General features: G+C 45.1%; 1 protein-coding gene across 37 annotated transcripts in view; it reads right to left on the reverse strand.

The window, feature by feature from the left end:
• Window positions 1–18835, reverse strand: part of FHAD1 (forkhead associated phosphopeptide binding domain 1) — a 150131-nt gene that overhangs the window by 110834 nt on the left and 20462 nt on the right. For 31 of the 37 annotated variants that reach the window (XR_008492249.1, XM_054437397.1, XM_054437631.1 and 28 more), the window contains exon 3: window positions 14989–15195. The exons of the other annotated variants lie outside the window; for them this stretch is intronic. Coding sequence is in view for 30 of the 31 variants with exons in the window: in XM_054437397.1 (XP_054293372.1) it covers window positions 14989–15195 (207 nt within the window). In the remaining variant the exon portion in view is untranslated. The remainder of the gene's footprint in view (window positions 1–14988; window positions 15196–18835) is intronic. 37 annotated transcript variants of the gene reach the window in all.

An 18835-nucleotide genomic window follows, 5' to 3' on the forward strand; every position in this document is an offset into this window, starting at 1 on the left:
CCCCTTGTTCTGCACTTCTCCTTGCTGCCACCACGTGAGGAATGACACGTTTGCTTCCCCTTCTGCCATGATTGTAAGTTTCCTGAGGCCCCCCCAGTCCTGGGGAACTGTGAGTCTTTTGTTTTTAAATTTCACAGTCTCTGGTATGTCCTTATAGCAGTGTGAGAATGGACTAATACATCTGGGGACACCTGGCCAGGCATTCATAACGACACTGGCCCACTTGAAATCTGTTTTCAGGAGTGGGTCTGGGCAGAGTTCCAGAACTCTGTTACCTTACGTGTAGTTTCCCATTTCTCTCCACTGTCAACATCTCAGCCTCTCCACCTACCCCCTTTTCTGTTCTTTGGTTTCAGAAGCTGAGCCACTGTGCCCCTGCCCTGGACTGACTTCTCCATCCATCATGTCCCTCCCCATCCTCGGGGCTGTCTTGCCTCGCTCATTCCCATGACCTTTTCCTATGGGTTTAATAAGTACTCATTGAATGAATGGGCTGAAGGTGAGAGCGGGCAAACCCCAACGTGTTTTACTCCAGCCTTCTGGAACACAAATGTAGAGATTATTGGTTGTGGTGGAGGAATCCACTTTCATGCTAGGACATTTGGTGGGCGGGGCTCTAAGGTAAGGGTGCCTCATGCCAACTAACTGCACAGGTGCTAATGGGAGAGAGCGTGTTTCCTGCTTCAAGGGCAACATTTCTGCAGTGGCCAGGCCAGAATCCACTCGGCATCTTTTGGAGACTGTGGGTAAATCTCCCTCCCTCTCTTGGCCCACTGTTGAGGGTGGGGCTAAGCAACAAATCACATTCACTGGCCATAGTGATTGGCCAGGGGTGGGGCATGCGATCCAATCAGAGCCAAGGAGACTAGGCTGGACACCAGAATCTCTAGCTACAGAGACCTGGGGACTTGAGAATGTAGGCAGCACCAAGGGGTGCAGTCCAGACGTGGAGAGAGGGAAGCTGTTTTTCTTTTCTCGATTTTTTTTTGAAACAGGGTCTCACTCTGTCATCCAGGCTGGAGTGCAGTGGCGCAATCACAGCTCACTACAGCCTAACCTTCCGGGCTCAGGTGATACTCCTGCCTCAGCCTCCCAAGTAGCTTAGACTACAGGCGCAGGCCACAAGGCCCAGCTAATTTTTGTATTTTTTGTAGAGACGGGGTTTCGCTGTGTTCTGCAGGCTAGTCACAAACACCTGGGCTGAAGTGATCCTCCTGCCTCAGCCTCCCAAAGTGCTGGGATTACATTCATGAGCCCCGACACCCAGTCTGTTTTTGTTTAATTATAAAAAAATACATAACAAAATTCTCCATCTTAACCATTTTAGGTGTACAGCTCAGTATTTTTAAGCATAGTCTAATTGCTGTGAAACAGATCTCCAGAACTTTTTCATCTTACAAAAGTGAAAATATATTCTCATTAAATAACTCTCCCTTCTCCTCTCCTCAGAGCCCCTGGTAACCACCATTCCCCTTCTGTTTCTATGAATTTAAATACTCTGTCCCTCATATAAGTGGATTCATACAACATTTGTCCTTTCGTGACTGGTTTATTTCACTTAGCACAATGTCCTTAGGATTCACCCATGTTGTAGCATGTGTCAGAATGTCCTTCCTTTTCGTGGCTGAATAATATTCCATTGCACGGACAGATCACATTTTATTTATCCATTCATCTGTCCATGGACACTTGGGCTGCGTTCACCTCTTGGCTATTGTGCATAATGAACAAACAGAGAAGCTGGTTTTGAGCCCTGGCTCGCATTGCACCCTGCACTAACTGCTCAGTACTGTGAGGCTAGTTTGAGCTGGTTTTGTCACTTGTAGCCCCCACAGTGCTAATGAGAGGGTCTCTAAAGGGGCCGGTGCATGATGTGTAAATGCAGCAAAGACTGCAATCAGCTCTTCCAGTTTAAAAAAAAAAAGTTTTATTTTGTTATTTATTTATTTATTTATGGAGACAGAATTTCACTCTTGTCACCCAGGCTGGAGTGCAGTGGCGTGATCTTGGCTCACTGCAACCTCTGCCTCCTGGGTTCCAGCGATTCTCCTGCCTCAGCCTCCCAAGTAGCTGGCATTATAGGCATGTGCCACCACGCCCAGCTAATTTTTTGTATTTTTAGTAGAGACAGGGTTTCACCATGTTGGCCAGGCTGGTCTTCAACTCCTGACCTCAGATGATCCACCCACCTCGGCCTCCCAAAGTGCTGGGATTACAGGCATGAGCCACAGAGCCCGGCATTGTTTGTTTGTCTTTTGAAAGCATGTTGATTTAAGGTGGCTTTAGTTGGAAGGTTAATGTTGGTCTTCTCTACTTAACAGGCCTACACTATCATAAGCAAGGTAAAGGTTTTCTCAGAAATTGCTGCTGGTAACTACAAGGAAACAGTGAGGAGGATAAACAAACATAAAAAAAAAGACTCCTGAAAAACTGGCTCCTGGCTGAGCTCGCATTAGAATGTACATAGAGTTTGGGATCAAGGTCAGTTATCAACAAGTCTGGTTTAGAAATATTAGTTAAAAAATACTTGCTAGTGCCTTCTTTCTTTCATTCTCTTTCTTTCCTTCTTTCCTCCTCTTTCTTTCCCTCTGACCATATGGTATGTGGCGTGGTGGTTTTTTCTTTGTTTATTTTTGAGGCCGCATGTGCTCTTCCGGATCTCTCCCACACTGTCTAAAATAGCAGGTTGCCAACCACCTGGACCACACCCACGGCTGAATTTCTATCAGCTTGAACAAACACCCAGCCAGTAATGTACTCGAGAACTCCAAATCCATTGTTTCCGGATGATCTCCTTGTTTCTTGTGTTATCACACTAACATCTGCTTCTGACCCTGTCAAGGCTTCAGGGTGAGAAGGACACCCTAAAATGCCCAGGGAGTTTGCCCAGAGTCCCACAGGACCCATGCATTCTTCCAGGAAGCCCTGGAGGCTGTGGACAAGGTGGGGAAGTGGACCTTGCCCTTGGAGCATCTGTCATGTTTTCTGCTGACTGCAATTTTTTTTTTTTTTGAGATGGAGTCTCGCTCTGTCGCCCAGGCTGGAGTGCAGTGGCGTGATCTCAGCTCACTGCAAGCTCCGCCTCACGGGTTCATGCCATTCTCTGGCCTCAGCCTCCCGAGTAGCTGGGACTACAGGCGCCAACCACCACGCCCGGCTAATTTTTGTATTTTTAGTAGAGACAGGGTTTCACCGTATTAGCCAGGATGGTCTCGATCTCCTGACCTCGTGATCCGCCCACCTCGGCCTCCCAAAGTGCTGGGATTACCGGCGTGAGCTGCCGCGCCCGGCCTCTAATTCTTACCACTTGGCTTTGAACCATCAAGGAGAGAAGGCTCTAGGTGCTAGGATGTGCTGTGCCCTTCGTATATGTGGCCTCATCTAATCACGAGAATAGCTCTGGGGCAGGGGAAGCATTTTTACCCCCATTTTGTGCATTAAGGAGCAGAGGCTCGGTGAGGTTCGGAGACTTGCCCAAGGTCCTGAAGCCTGGGAGTGGTGATGCTGTTCGACTCCAAACTCTGTGCCCCTGGAGCTTCCAGGTCATTTGAAGTCATGATTTACATTTACTTTCCATACTTGCAAAAGGATCTTAGATGACTGGCTAATGAAGAATAGATTTTCTGAGTTAAAAAATGAAAATGAGAAATAGATGGTGTGAAAATCCCCAAGATGGTGCATGGGCTGTGTGTGGACAGGATTTTCCAGGAACGCTATAGGCTCCCTCAGGCAAGTTTGAGTCACAGGGTATGTGCAGCACCCTGCATGCCACTCAGAGAACCACAGTCTCCCCCCAGGCAGGGCTGTAGCTGGCTCACTGCTGTGCCAGAGGAGAGCTGGGGCCTGTTGGTGCTGGCTCATGAGAGCCGATGAGTAAATGTTGAGAATTCTGTGAGCTGGCTGATAAACACAGCCATTAAAAAATAAATTATATATACTTACAATTAAATTATACCAGAAACAACAGTAATAAATACTTAAAACTTAGCCTCCTAATTATTTTACTATATTTCATGATAATCTGTGCTCTTAATGATTATTCTTCTTACTGTGTCTGTGTGTTGGCAGTGCTGTAGAGTGATGTGCTGTTACACAGCTCTCTGTGGCTCTGTGTTAGTGAAGCTTGAAATTGGCCAGGATGGTGAGGTAGGAGGTGGGACTCAATTCTGGAGGTTTGGCTCAGACACCAGACCAAATTGAGGACCAGCTAAAACAGGGCAGCAGTGGAAGCAGCTTTCCATAAGACATGCCCACCAGTGTGCCATGTCAGTTTCGCATTGCCATGGCAACACCCAAAAGGTACCACCCCTTTCCATGGCAATGACCCAACTACCTGAAAGGTAATACCCTTTTCCTGGAAATTTCTGCATAAACCACCCCTTCGTTTCTGTGTAATTAAATGTGGATATGAATATGATTGCAGACTTGTCTTTGAGCTGCTACTCTGGGCACACTGCCCATGGGGTAGCCCTGCTGAGCAAGTAACAGCCCCGCTCCTGCCACTGTGCACTGCTGCTTCCATAAAAGGTGCTGTCTCACACTACTGGTTTGCCCTTGAATTCTTTCCTGGGCAAAGCCAAGAACCTTCCCTGGCTAAGCCCCAATTTTGGGCCTTGCCTATTCTGCATTAATGGGAGTATTTACACCACAGAAATCAGGAAATGCTACAAATCAGGGATTGATTTTTCGTTTTGTTGCTTTTCTATTCTTAGGAAGGTGTTGGATAAAATATTAGTAATACAGATGAGATTTAAAAGTGTTTTGTGTCTGTAGCCATCACATTATGAGTAGCACAAAAGATATGGAGGAAATTTTCTTCTGATATTCAAAAACTGTTATCGAAGTTTCTTCTGGCATTCAGAAACTATGATAGCAAAGAAGGTGCTCATGTCATTGATGAACATGTGAGGTTCCAACACAAATCTTTCTCATTTCACTTTCGTCTTACTCACAAAGGTAAACAAATATATCCACCAGTATTCCGGTTGGAAACTTTTTCATCAGTTGCTACCATCAGTTGGCTAGGGATACAAGAGTTTGGCAAAAATCAATAAAAACCCTCTGTGAGAATCAATGGCTGTATGGAATTTACGACAAATTTGCCATAAAGAGTCTTGCATATTTTGTTATTATTTGTAAAGAATGTGCTACACATTCTTTGTGTCAGTAAGCTTTATACCATACCTGCATACTTTACTTTTTCAGACACTCATCAGCATAGCACTGGCTGGACCCAGTGCCCAGTGAAGGGCCTGGCACACACTCTAGGTGCCTGCTGACCGAACTGAATTGAACAATTGGCAAACAGAGCCAAAGTTAAAAAAAACCCTTCAGCTGATTCTGGGGCTGCGGCAGGGAGAATACACTATGAGCCCGGGGCATCTTGTAACAGCAGAAAGTGAGTAAGTGCTCAAAAACAGAAGGTACAGGCCCTGTTAGAGGGATGAGCACCAACCCAAAAGAGCTCCAGTGGCCAAGTCTAGAACAATATGAGCTACAAAATAAATAACATCAGATGGATTATAGCACAGAGAATCAAATAAAGACACAGGAGTCCGTACTGATATAAATACATGAATGAGTAAATAATTCAACGGTGGAGAAGAGACACTTCCTTACAGAAGAATGTAACACACATAGGTAATCCCCAACCAGGAGGTGTAGCTGAGTCTTAATCAATGCCCCCTTCCTCCCCTCTCCTTTTTTTTTTTTTTTTTTTTTTTGAGACAGTGTCTCACTCTGTCACCCAGGCTGGAGTGCAGTAGCGCGATTTTAGCTCACTGCAACTTCCGTCTCCTGGGTTCAAGTAATTTTTATGACTCAGCCTCCCAAGGAGCTAGGATTACAGGCATGCGCCACCACACCTGGCTAATTTTTTGTATTTTTAGTAGAGACAGGGTTTTGCCATGTTGGTCAGACTGGTGTCAAACTCCTGGCCCCAAGTGATCCACCCACCTTGACTTCCCAAAGTGCCAGAATTGCAGGTGTTAGCCACCATGCCTGGCCAGGTTATTTAATTAAAAAACAAAAACAAAATTCTTTTAAGGGACCTTTGAGTTACCAGAAAAAAATAATACAAAATCCACATGGAACCACTAATGTCGCTTATTCATACAAGTGGTCCTCTAGGTCTACTTTCAGCCTCTACTTCCTCTGATCTTACTCAATTTTACCCTAATAACTACACAATTACAAGGACGGGAAGGGGCAAGAAAGAAGGGGGAAAGGAGGCACACTGATCCCAGCAGAGAGCAGGAACTGACTGCCAGACCCTAAAACGCAGACAGAAGAGCCCCAAGACAGCAGAGGGTGCTATGTGGGGCCCAGGAAGACAGCCTTCTCCATCTCAACAGCCCCTGGCGGGTGCCAGGATTCAAAATGGGGCAATAATTCTAAGTCTCCAAGAAAAGGATCAATTATGTCTAGGATTTTCCATTCCAGAAATCGGGATTATACATGTTAGAACACAGAGCACCCAAGTTACATACTACTTCCACATTTTAGAGCTTAAAGAAGTAGGTCCCTTTGAGCTATTCAAAAAGGCCATTCATCTGGATTTTGGCCAGGTGGGTTAGGGGACACCTAAGTGCATTCTGGCCCATCTTACTTTCCATCTTTGTAAACCTTCTAGCTTAAAGTTTCCTTTTCCTTTAAGTTCTAATTCATTTCCTGGTCAGTCCATAAAATGGGAAAGATAATCTAAGGAGAAAACACTTAGATGTTTGCAAACTGCTGTTTCTACCCTAGACTCGGCCTGCTGGAGCTCAGTCTTGCCAGATTGCGTGACTGAATGAACCAATGCATGATCAACTAACTTAGGAAAAGCGGCGATGTGGCTGCGGTTTGGGAAGAGTGTGAACTGCAGGAAACAGCCACGGTTGATCCCTGGGGTTTTGGGCCGGGTCGTCCGTGTTCTGTTTCACCAGGATGCTAAGGCTTCCGCCTGCGCTCCTCCCTGCAGTCCCCTATGCTGTCTGCACACTCTGTAGACATCTGAGAACGAAGCAAACTTCAGGAGTCCTTCTGTGTTTTTGCCGAGGACATTGTGCCTGAGGCTGTCCGCTGCCCCGTGCCCTTCACTTCACGGGCTTTGGAAAATGTCCTTTGATATTAAAAAAACCTGGTCTCAGGATCTTTCATCACATCAGCAGGTCCCCCCAGGAGCTGTAACAGCATAGTGTAGAGGAAAATACTACACGATCGGGCTGGGAGATGACAAAGCTTGGCTATCGAGACGTTTCTTCTGAAGTGTGCCGTGCTCTCTGGTTCTTTGTTCAATCCCCAGTTACTCGGCCTGGTTACAGGCAAAGCCACATCCTTCTCAAGAACGGGGAGTACTCAACGGTCCCATGAAGCTGGGAACTGCCACCTTCCCTGGGATGGATGACAAAACCCCCAACTCTGTGTCCTTCTCATCATACACAGAGGAGAAAAACAAGCCACCCTACTTCCTTGGAGACCGGCCTGGAACTTTCCTGATAGAGAATGGATTATTCATCATTTTCTTTCCCCAAGCTCCTAGCCCGGAATCTCATTATGGAGGCTCACCTTAGGCAGGAGGAATGCTTTCTTGCCATGGGCTTTTTTTTTTTTTTTTTCCTCCCTACATTGCATCCATCTCCTGCATGGGTGTGGGGGAGACACCCCTCCCTCCCACAATTCTGAGTCCATTAATTCTGGTTGGGCTCATCCGCTCCACTCCAGGGGAGGGAGTATGTCCCAGGCCTGGCCAGAGCAGTCCATGTCTCTGGCCTCAGTGATTGGTTCGGGGATAGTCACGTGATCCAAGCCAAGCCAATGAAGAAGCTTGCTCTTTTCCTAGAGCTGCTGAGTTTGGAAGGTGCTGGGGTTGCCAGTGGCCACCTCATTACAGGTGGGGCAAGAATCTGCTTGAGACTATGAAGCTCACAAAGATGAAAGAGACAGATTCCTCTTTTTTTGTTTGTTTGGTTTTTTTTGTTTGTTTGTTTTAAGGGTCGGAAAGTTTAATAGGCAAGAAAGAAGGAAGAAGACACAAGGAAGAAGCTCCCGGTACAGAGAAAGAGGAGAGGGGCTCCAAAGCCGAGAGAGGTAACCCCAACAGACAGATTCCTGAGCATCCTTGAGCACCTGGATCTAGCCAGGCCTGAAGCTGGTACTTCTGGCCTTTTCAGTTACATGAAAAATAACTTCAACTACTTCTTCTCCTTCTTTTGCTTAGGCTAGTCTGAGTTGGGTTTCTGACACTTGCAAACAGTAAAATTTCCTGGAAAATATGTTTATTGACACTCGAGCACAAATATCACTGTGTACTCAGAATGAAAGGTGTTAATGTGGGTTCTGACTTGTTTGAGTAAAACCCACCAGGCTATAATCATGCACAAAGTTTACCTTTAAACTTGTAAGAGTAAAGCAGTGGCCCCAGAGAAGAAGTGATTTAAGACCAAGGAACCAACCACAGGTAGTAAAACATTAGGTGGAGAAATCTGGAACAAATAAACAGTTCTCTAGCTACAGCAGCCTCTGGACTATAAACCTCAAATTTCTGTTTCAAAAGTTATACCAGGGAAAACATTCCAAAGTTTTTTAAAAAAAACTTCCAGTTGAAGAAACAGGTAAAATTTATAAACATTCATCTGTTGTGTATATTATACATTAATGTCAAGCATATTTATCAGATGTATCAATATGATTATATTACTATATATGCAAATGCATATACATGTATGTGTATATTTAGAACCACATATCTCCAAGTTCTGTTTTAAAGAGGTAATGAAGGCGGGTAATCCCAGCACTTTGGGAGGCCAAGGTGGGCAGATCACCTGAGGTCAGGAGTTCGAGACCAGCCTGGCCAACATGGTGAAACTCTGTCTCTACTAAAAATACAAAAATTAGCCAGACGTGGTGGCGGGCGCCTGAATCCTAGCTACTTGGGAGGCTGAGGCATGAGAATTGCTTGAACCCAGGAGGCAGAGGTTGCTGTGAACCGAGATCGTGCCACTGCACTCCAGCCTAAGCAACAGAGTGAGACTCCGTCTCAAAAAAAAAAAAAAAAAAAAAAAAAGAGGTAATGTAGACTGTTCAAAGCGTATTTTCCCTTTTTCCTATTCCTCAGTTAACTAAGTAAACTATTAACCAGCGCAGTTCCTAGCAGATAGCGGGGGCATTCGTTCTTTCTCCTATCCCCAGAATCTCCTATCCTCCTTTTTAGGCCTTCTTTCAGACACTGGGTAAATGAAAGAGGCAGAATAGCATAGTGTTATGAGTGGAGGTTGGTTAACTTTTGCTTAGAGGGCCAGAGAGTAAATATTTTTGGCTTTGTGTGCCATATGATCTCTGTCTACTCAACTCTGCCATTGGAGCAGAAAAGCAAACACTGGCAACACCAATATGAAGGGGCATGGAGGTGTTACAATAAAACTTTATTTATAAAAACAGGAGATGGTCTCAATTTGGCCCATGGAATGTAGTCTGCCGACCTCTGGTTAAGAACATGGGATTTAAAATTAAGCAGAATTGGTTCATCTACCTCCTCTGCCTCCTACCATCTATAACCCCGAAAAATGTGTTATGTTTTGTGCCTCACCTGTAAAATGGAGATGACAACAGACACTTCTTACTTTGTGAGAACTGAATGAGATCGTATATATTAAGTACTTAGAACACTTCCTGGTACATATAATAAATGCTCATTAAACATTAGCCACCAGACATTATCATCACCATCAAAAAAGAAACTGAAAGGGGGGAACTGAGTTTGTCCAGGAACTTCAGCAACATCCCTGGTGAAAAGATAGTGGAGGCGAATGAGGAAGCCCCTATCTGAAACTGCATTTTCTTCTATCATTGGTGGCTTTCATTTCTACCCACATGATAGATCATCCCCCATGAGCATGTGAAGTGGCAGGCTGGCAGCACTGCAGTGAGGAACTTGCCTGAGCTCTCAGGTGACCGAGGTGCTCTGGGCTGTTGGGAAAGACTCCCAGACCGGGACTCAGGAGACTTAATCCTGGTTCTGGCCGTAACTGATTACACAATCTTGGGAACATTGCAGAACCTCTTTGGGCTTCAGTTTATACAGTGATGGGATGGTCCCAAAGGCATGTATGCAGATTCTGAAGGGGGAAAGGGAGCCTGTGGTTAATGTGTTCCTGCCCGGCAAAAGTTGGAAACTGAGGCTCAGAAAGGCTGGATTGCCGTTGGAGTTTGAACTTCAGTCTATCGTACTCCAAAGCCTTTGTGTTCTTCACTGCACTCCCAAAGAGCTTCTCCTTTAAGGCAGTGAGTAGCCGGGCATATGCGCACTCTTTAGGTTGGGCAGGATGTCATGAGGTTGCAAGAGGGTCAAAGGACTGCATCCAGAAGTCATGTGGGAAGCTCTGGCTGGAATGGGAGCAGGGCAGAACAGGCCAGCGTAGGTTTCCTTACCTAGCTGCTTTATAAGAACAGCACTAGTGTTCACAGGACAACCCTCACTCACAGCTCCTTTCCTGGAAATCATAAAGCACTAAAGAAACCAACAAGCAAACATCATAATGGCAGGCACAACATGGCAAGCACATCTGACTTTGACTTGGATTTCACATGCCTGACACTTAGGCAGGGAATCCGTGTTACTACTCAACAGTTGCTTCAGGGCATCGCAAATGGCCCTGTAGGTTATGCCTCGCACAACTCCAGGGGGTGCCATCTTCGTGGACTCTACTGTGAATGGTGACTGGAGTTGTGCAAGGTGGTGGTCCTAGGCTATACTTTTTTTTTTTTTTTTAGACAGAGTCTTACTCTGTTGCCCAGGCTGTGGCATGATCTTTACTCATTGCAACCTCTGCCTCCCGGGTTCAAGCAATTCTTGTGCCTCAGCCTCCTGACTAGCTGGGACTATAGGTATGTGCCACCACGCCTGGCTAATTTTTTGTTTTTGGTAGACATGGGGTTTCACTATGTTGGCCAGGCTGGTCTCGAACTCCTGGCCTCAAGCGATCCTCCTGCCTTGGCCTCCCAAAGTGCTGGGATTACAGGCATGAGCCACTGCGCCCGGCCCCTAGGCTATACTTTGGCAAAAAAGCTATGATATATAGCGTGTACTCTTAAGCATACCGTGGGTGCCAAGGTACTTTGTCAACCAAGAGTTTCTTTCTGTTTTTCTACCTTGTATGTCACTCCATGGGTAAGTTATTTGCAAAGGCTTCCATCTGGTAGTTGGGAGGTCTTGGGAGGTTTTCTGTCCATGGGAAGGCTCACAGTGGAGGCAGGTGGCTGCTAGTGTGCTCCTCTTACCTTCCTGCTGTCATAGGCGCCAGATGCTGGGCTAAGCAATTTGCAAACGATGACCCGTTTAATACTATACAGTAACCCCACATGGGAGAAACTATTAGGATTCCAATTTTACAGAAATGGGAACTGAGGCTTTGAGAGGTGAAGCAACTTGTGCATGATCCCACAGCTGGTCAAGAGCAGGGCAGAACTGTGGACACCCACGCTAGTCACTGTGATGTCTACAAACACATTTGGGTCTCTAACTTTTGCCTCCACCTCCCATTTCCTATTGAAATGGCTGTCACGTCCCTCTCTGTTGGTTATGGTCACCACAAAGCCTGAAATAAATTTTTCCGTTTGGGAACTCTTTCTTGGGAAAAGAACAGCTAAGCCTTACAATATTAGGACAATCCTCTTCCAAAGGAAACAATCCTTGAAAACTCTACAGCGGGGAAGACACAGCGCCCTCTCCAGGGACTCAAAGAATCAATAAGAGACAAGAACATGCTAGAATCAAGACAGCTACACATTTCTTGGAAAAACTGGACCCCAAAATGAGATGAGGTTTGATGAGAGACGCTCTTCACTACCTCCTTTTTTCTTTTTTCTAGCTCACAGGTCGAGGTCATCGAACAAATAGAAAGGGAAGCCATCAGAAGGAGAAACTCAGTCCACATGGCTGTCCTCACTCAGGCCTGCAAAGGACCCTTTGTCACTAAGAGCTCAGAGGAAGCCTGCATGAATGTCTCTCGATCTAGGAATGCTCTGAAAGGGAGCCAAGAGCAGTTTTGTGAGGATGGGGTGGAGGCGGGGGAGTCTTCTGAGGAAAACCTGGTAGGGACAGAGGCTCGGCTTGCCCCCTGGAAAGGCTCAGGCTGCTGTGAGGTGCCCTGGGCACGGGCCAGGGGGCAGATGTCTGGCAGCCAACAGTCCCTTAGCTAATAAAGCAGGAGGCAACTGCATGTAGAAATAAGAATTTTTAAAATTCATGTACAGCCAAGTGACTGTAAAAGTGTGCTTTGTTGGCCGGGCGCGGTGGCTCACGCCTGTAATCCCAGCACTTTGGGAGGCCGAGACGGACGGATCACGAAGTCAGGAGATCGAGACCATCCTGGCTAACACGGTGAAACCCCGTCTCTACTAAAAATACAAAAAATTAGCCGGGCGTGGTGGCGGGCGCCTGTAGTCCCAGCTACTCCGGAGGCTGAGGCAGGAGAATGGCGTGAACCCGGGAGGCTGAGCTTGCAGCGAGCCGAGCTCGGGCCACTGTACTCCAGCCTGGGCGACAGAGCGAGACTCGGTCTCAAAAAAAAAAAAAAAAAGTGTGTTTTGTTGTCTTTGAAAACCAGTTGATGATACTGCTACAGCTAGCAGCTGACCCAATGGTTTTCTCCCAATTGTTACCTGCAAGTGGAGACAGAGTTTAATTCACAGTGACTAGCTGTGTGGTCCTGGGCAAATTACTCAACCTCTCTGAGTTTCAGGTTCCTTGTCTGTAAAATGGGGATCATGAGAGAGCCCATGCCATAGGCTGTTGCATTAAATAAGGGAAAGCAGGTAAATGCCTTAGCATAGCATCCCTCCTGCTCCTCCTCATTATTCCATTATAATAACTCTACCGTTCTCGTTCATCAACAAAATATAAACTATTATACAAAACAGAATCTTTTTTTTTTTTTTTTGAGGCGGAGTCTTGCTCTGTCACCCAGGCTGGAGTGCAGTGGCGTGATCTCAGCTCACAGCAACCTCCACCTCCTGGGTCCAAGCAATTCTCCTGCCTCAGCCTCCAGAGTAGCTGGGACTACAGGCACCCGCCACCATGCCCGGCTAATTTTTTTTTTGTATTTCAGTAGAGACGGGGTTTCACCGTGTTGCCCAGGCTGGTTGCAAACTCCTGAGCTCAGGCAATCTGCCCGGCTCGGCCTCCCAAAGTGCTGGGATTACAGGTGTGAGCCACTATGCCTGGCCAAAACAGAATATTTTATAATACATTCTTTTACTCCTTCAGTAGTGAAGGTTGGACGTCTTTACCACTGGGTGACACACTTATGTGATTAAAACAAAATACTCCTCCCCAAATTTGTACACTTAGGTTCACAGCTGCATCATTTGCAACAGGCAAAAGGCGGAAGGAGCCCACGTGTCTACCCATGGAAGAACGGATAAGCAAAATGTGGTCTCTCATACAAGGGAGCATTCTTCGGCTTTCAAAAGGAAGGACAGTCTGATGCATGCTACAACATGGATGAACCTTGAGGACTTGGTGCTAAGTGAAACCAGCCAGACACAAAAGGACAAATATTGTACGATTTCGCTTATACAAGGTACACAGAGTAGTCAGCTTCACAGAGACAGGGAGTAGAACGGTGGTCGTTAGAAGCTAGGGTGAGAGGGCAACAGGGAGACAGTGTGCTCTTGTTTAATAGGGGCAGAGTTTCAGTTTTGCAAAATGAAAAGAGTTCTGTGGATCGAAGGTGTGACAGCAGCGCCACAATGTGAATGCACTCAACACCGAACTGTTCCTTGGAAGCGGTGAATATGGTGAATTTCATGTTACATGTATTTTACCACAATTTATAACATAAAAAATTGCACAAACCAACACAAAAAGTCAAGTATCTCACGGGTGTCTTTCTAGGATGTGGTGATGGCAATGTGCTGAAAGTGGCTTGTGGTGATGGCTACACCCCTCTGTAAATACACTGAAATGTGTTGAATTGTAAGCTTAAAATGGGCGGGGTTTATGCTGCATAAATTATACTTCTATAAAGCTGTTCAAAGCAAGGAAGCAAACAAATGCTAAGTTCATGAGGAACCCTGTAGTGTGATGGGTGCACTTGCTGTCTTGGTTGTGGCAATGGCTTCACAGGTATATCCATGTGCCCCAACCTAGCAAATGATGTACTTTGGACATGTACAGTTTTACTGTATGTCAACTATACCTCAATAAAGCTGCATTTTAAAAAAAGCAGCATAGTTATCCACATAAGAATGAACCCCTTATATTTTATTAAACAATGCCCCTTTTGATGGGCATTTAGGTTTCAAATGTTATGCCACTACAAATAATACTTCAATAAATATCTTTGTATGAAAAAAAAGAAATACAGATATTGTGCGTCCTCCTCTTCCCCCACTGGCAAGTCACAAAATTAGAATTTCCCATGGAGGGGCCCCGGGAACCTGTCATTTTACTGAACAGTCCCCCTCAAATTCTGATAATCAGACATGTTTAGAGAAACACTGGCTCGGACTTCACAGACTTGGCTTATGTGTTGAGAGCGTCTACTTGGACACTGAGTTTCAGGCTCTACAGACATTCTCTCGATGCCATGTGCCGTCAAGAAGGCAGAGACCTGGGCATATGAAGAAGTCTGGCCCAGGTCACAGAGCTAGGAAAGAGCAGTGCGCTGATCTGCCTAAAAATGAAATCCATCTCTGCATTTTCAAAAGCACACCTTGTTTTCCGCCTCCTCTCAGGAAGTTGCACATTTTTGGAAAACTGGTTCTATGTGAGCCAAGATGCAACTCCAAGAAATGCCCAGAAGAGGGTGCTAAGATTCTCTCCTTCCCGGGACCTGCCAGAATGACTCAGAACTCCACAGGGTCGACTCTGTGTCTCTGCTGCATGTGTGCAGCGTGCGATCACAGTGGCACCAATGTGGATGAGCGCCACCCTGCAGCTGCATCCGAGCGCCGGGCTGCACGAAGGCGACATGGCCCCTCTATCCCCCAGTGGCCCGGACTCACCGGAGGTGGATTTTCAATGACCAGTTCATAGGTCAGCCCTGCAGACCCAAATCTCAGGATGTCTCCAGGGATGAGCTTCACAGCCACGTTTTGAATGTGGCACTCGTTGACAAACGTGCCATTGCGGGAATTGAAGTCCTGGAGAACAAAGCTGCACTCCGCCTCGTTATATTCAATGAGTGCATGGTGGTTGTCGATGTCAGGAGACTGCAACGGAGAAGGAGGACAGTCGTAGCCATGAAAACAAAAATGACACGGCCCCTAATGTTTCGAGCTGAGTGCTTTACCTGTTTTGCCGCCGCCTGATCATCACAACAATCTTCATTTTAAAAGGAGGACGCTGAGGATCAGAGAGGTTAAGCGACTTGCCCAAGGCCACACGGCTAGTGCGTGAAGGAGCTTGGGATATGTGCTCTGTCTAACACCAGACCTGGGGACAGGTACCTAAGTTGTTGAGTGGGGAAATCAGGCAACACAAAGGCAAAGGGATCTTGGGAGAGTCATACTGGGCAAATATGGGACCAGGGAATTGGCCATTTTCTTTTCCTTTTGTTTGTTTTCATTATTTTTTTAATTTTACCAAAACCGAAAATGGTCAAGGAATTGGCCATTTTCTTTTTCCCTGATTCCACATGGGTATTTATGGTGGTACTCAGTACCAGGGCAGGAAGCAGAAATGGCCCAAACAAGAAATAGAGAAAAGTACTAAAGAAGCCATTACCGTTACTTATAATCCCACCCCCACCAGTGGCAGCCATGGTTAACATTGAGGTTCACATCCTTCAGCGTTTTTTTTCTATGCTTACGTTCTTTTAAATTTTTTTTTAAACAAAATTAATCACACCCTACATACATAGTTTTATAACTACCTTTGAAAAACCTTGATGTACAATAAACATTTCCCATGCGATTAGTTATTTCCATTGCTTCTTAAAAGCTACTCAGGATTTGCCTAACCACAGATAACCTGCTTTTCAAAAGGGGGCTTGGTGTGACCACGTTTCCCCAAAGGAAAGGGGCCCCAGCCAGTGCGTCTGTGAACTGATGGCAGGGGACAGAAGCTCCTCTGTAATTTCACTTTAATAAGAGGACTGAGTGAAGCTCAGCACAAAGGAGGTGACTGCATGTTCCCCTGGCCGCAGGGCCCTGGAGGGATGAAGGGAAATGTTCCGACTGTGAGCTGCAGGGCACACTGAAGTCTTCGTCTTTTTTTTTTTTTTTTGAGACAGAGTCTCGCTCTGTCACCCAGGCTGGAGTGCAGTGGCAGGATCTCGGCTCACTGCAACCTCCACCTCCCGGGTTCAAGGAATTCTTCTGCCTCAGTCTCCCACAAGTAGCTGGGACTACAGGCGTGCGCCACCACGCCCAGCTAATTTTGGGTTTTTTTTTTTTTTTTTTGTCTGAGACAGAGTCTCGCTCTGTCGCCCAGGCTGGAGTGCAGTGGCGCGATCTTGGCTCACTGCAAGCTCCGCCTCCCGGGTTCACGCCATTCTCCTGCCTCAGCCTCCCGAGTAGCTGAGACTATAGGCGCCTGCCACCATGTCCGGCTAATTTCTTGTATTTTTAGTAGAGGCGGGGTTTCACCATGTTAGCCAGGATGGTCTCGATCTCCTGACCTTGTGATCCACCCACCTCAGCCTCCCAAAATGCTGGGATTACAGGCGTGAGAGACAGGGTTTCACCATATTGGCTAGGCTGGTCTCAAACCCCTGACCTCATGATCCACACGCCCCGGCCTCCTAAAGTGCTGGGATTACAGGCGTGAGCCACCGTGCCCGGCCAAAGTCTTCATCTTTTAAGGGCACTGTCAACCAGACATCCATGTCAGCTTGAGACTTTGCAATTATTTTCTAAGTTTATCTTCTCAGGGCGCCCTGTCCAGCTTTTATATAAAAGTACTTGCACTTAGACATATAAAGTTCCATCATATAACAACCTAGAGCTTATATTAATAATAGAATATATTAATATGTATACTAGAGTAACAATAAAACATATTACTTACACCTTACAAGCCAGGAAATTGCTTAGTGCTTTATTGCATTGCCCTATTTCATCTTCACAACAATCTAGGGATAGTTTCCCATTTGGTAGATAGGGAAACTGAGGCACAGAATGACTTTACCCAAAGTCACCCCACTTGACAAGTCACCTGGCTTGTACTCAGCTTCGCCTGATTCAAATGTCTGTGCTGTTAGCCACTTTCCAAGTTTCCACCACTTTGCCACCCAAAATATGAAAACACAAAAGAAAGCTGAAGCAGCCATACTAACTGCGGCCAAGGCAGTTTCAGAACAAGAAAAACTGGGGATAAAGAGAAGCATTAGGCCAGGCGCGGTGGCTCATGCCTGTAATCCCAGCACTTTGAGAGGCTGGGGCAGGCAGATCCCCTGAGGTCAGGAGTTTGAGACCAGCCTGGCCAACATGGTGAAACCTCATCTCTACTAAAAATACAAAAATTAGCCAGGTGTAGTGGTGCACACTTGTAATCCCAGCTACTCAGGAGGCTGTGGAAGGAGAATCGCTTGAACCCAGTAGGTGGAGGTTGCAGTGAGCCAAGACCATGCCATTACACTCCAGCCTGGATGACATGAGTGAAACTCAAAAAAAAAGAGCCATAAATAATGGTAAAGGGGTAATTCTCCAAGAAGAAATAACAATGCTTAATGTGCATGCACCTAACAACAAAGTGCCAAAATACACAAGGCAAAAACTGATAGAACTGCAAAAAAAATAGATAAGCCCAGTATGACAGCTGAAACTTCCACAACCCTCTGTCAGTAATTAGCAGAGCCAGCAGGCAGAAAATTAGTAAAGGCATAGTTAAACTGAACAACATCGCCAATCAACAAGATCTAATTGATATTTATAGAACACTTAACCCAACAACAACAAGGTGCACGTTCTTCTTGGGCTGACATGGAACACTCACTAAGCTATACCACATTCTGAGCCATAAAACACACCTCAATGAATTTAAAGGAATAGAAATCATGTTGAGTATGCTCTCAGACCACAATGGAAGTAAACTTGAAATCAGTAACAGAAAGATAGGTGGAAAATCCCAAAACATTTGGAGATTAAACAACACATTTCTAAATAACACACGGTGTTATTTAGAGAGAAGAACTCTCAGGAGAAATTAAAAATTATCTTAACTAAATGAAAATGAAAATACAACTGAAAATTTGTGGGAAGCAGTGAAAGCAGTGCTTACAGGGAAATTTACAGCCTTGAATGCACACATAAGAAAAGAAGAAAGATCTGAAATCAATAATCAAAGTTTCTACCTTAGGAGACTAGAGGAAGAAGAGCAATATAAGCCTAACATAGACAGAAGAACTGAAAGAAAGATTAGATCAGAAATGAATGAAATTGAAGACAATAGACAGAATCAAAGAAAACAAAAGTTGGTTCTTTGGAAAGATCACTAGAACTGATAAACCTCTAGTAGGTAACCAAGAAAAAAAGAGAGAAGACACAAATTATTGATATCAGACATGAAAGAGAGGCCATCACAGCTGATCCCATGGATATATTTATTATAGAATATTTATAAAAATATATTTTACATTCCTATTTATATGCTATAAAACATATTTTATATATTTATATAACATATGTTTTTATATCATATCAATATATATATTATATTTATAATATATAACATATTTATTTTATAAGTATGTTATATAAATATTTATATTTATAATTTATATATCATTTATATTATTATTTTATATATTATTTATAATGATATACAAAGGAATATTATAAACAGCTCTCTGTTCACAAATTTGATAACTTAGATGAAATGGACCAATTTCTTGAAAGACACAATTTACCC

The sequence above is a fragment of the Pongo pygmaeus genome, chromosome 1 (genome assembly GCF_028885625.2).
Source record: "Pongo pygmaeus isolate AG05252 chromosome 1, NHGRI_mPonPyg2-v2.0_pri, whole genome shotgun sequence".
NCBI lineage: Eukaryota > Metazoa > Chordata > Mammalia > Primates > Hominidae > Pongo > Pongo pygmaeus.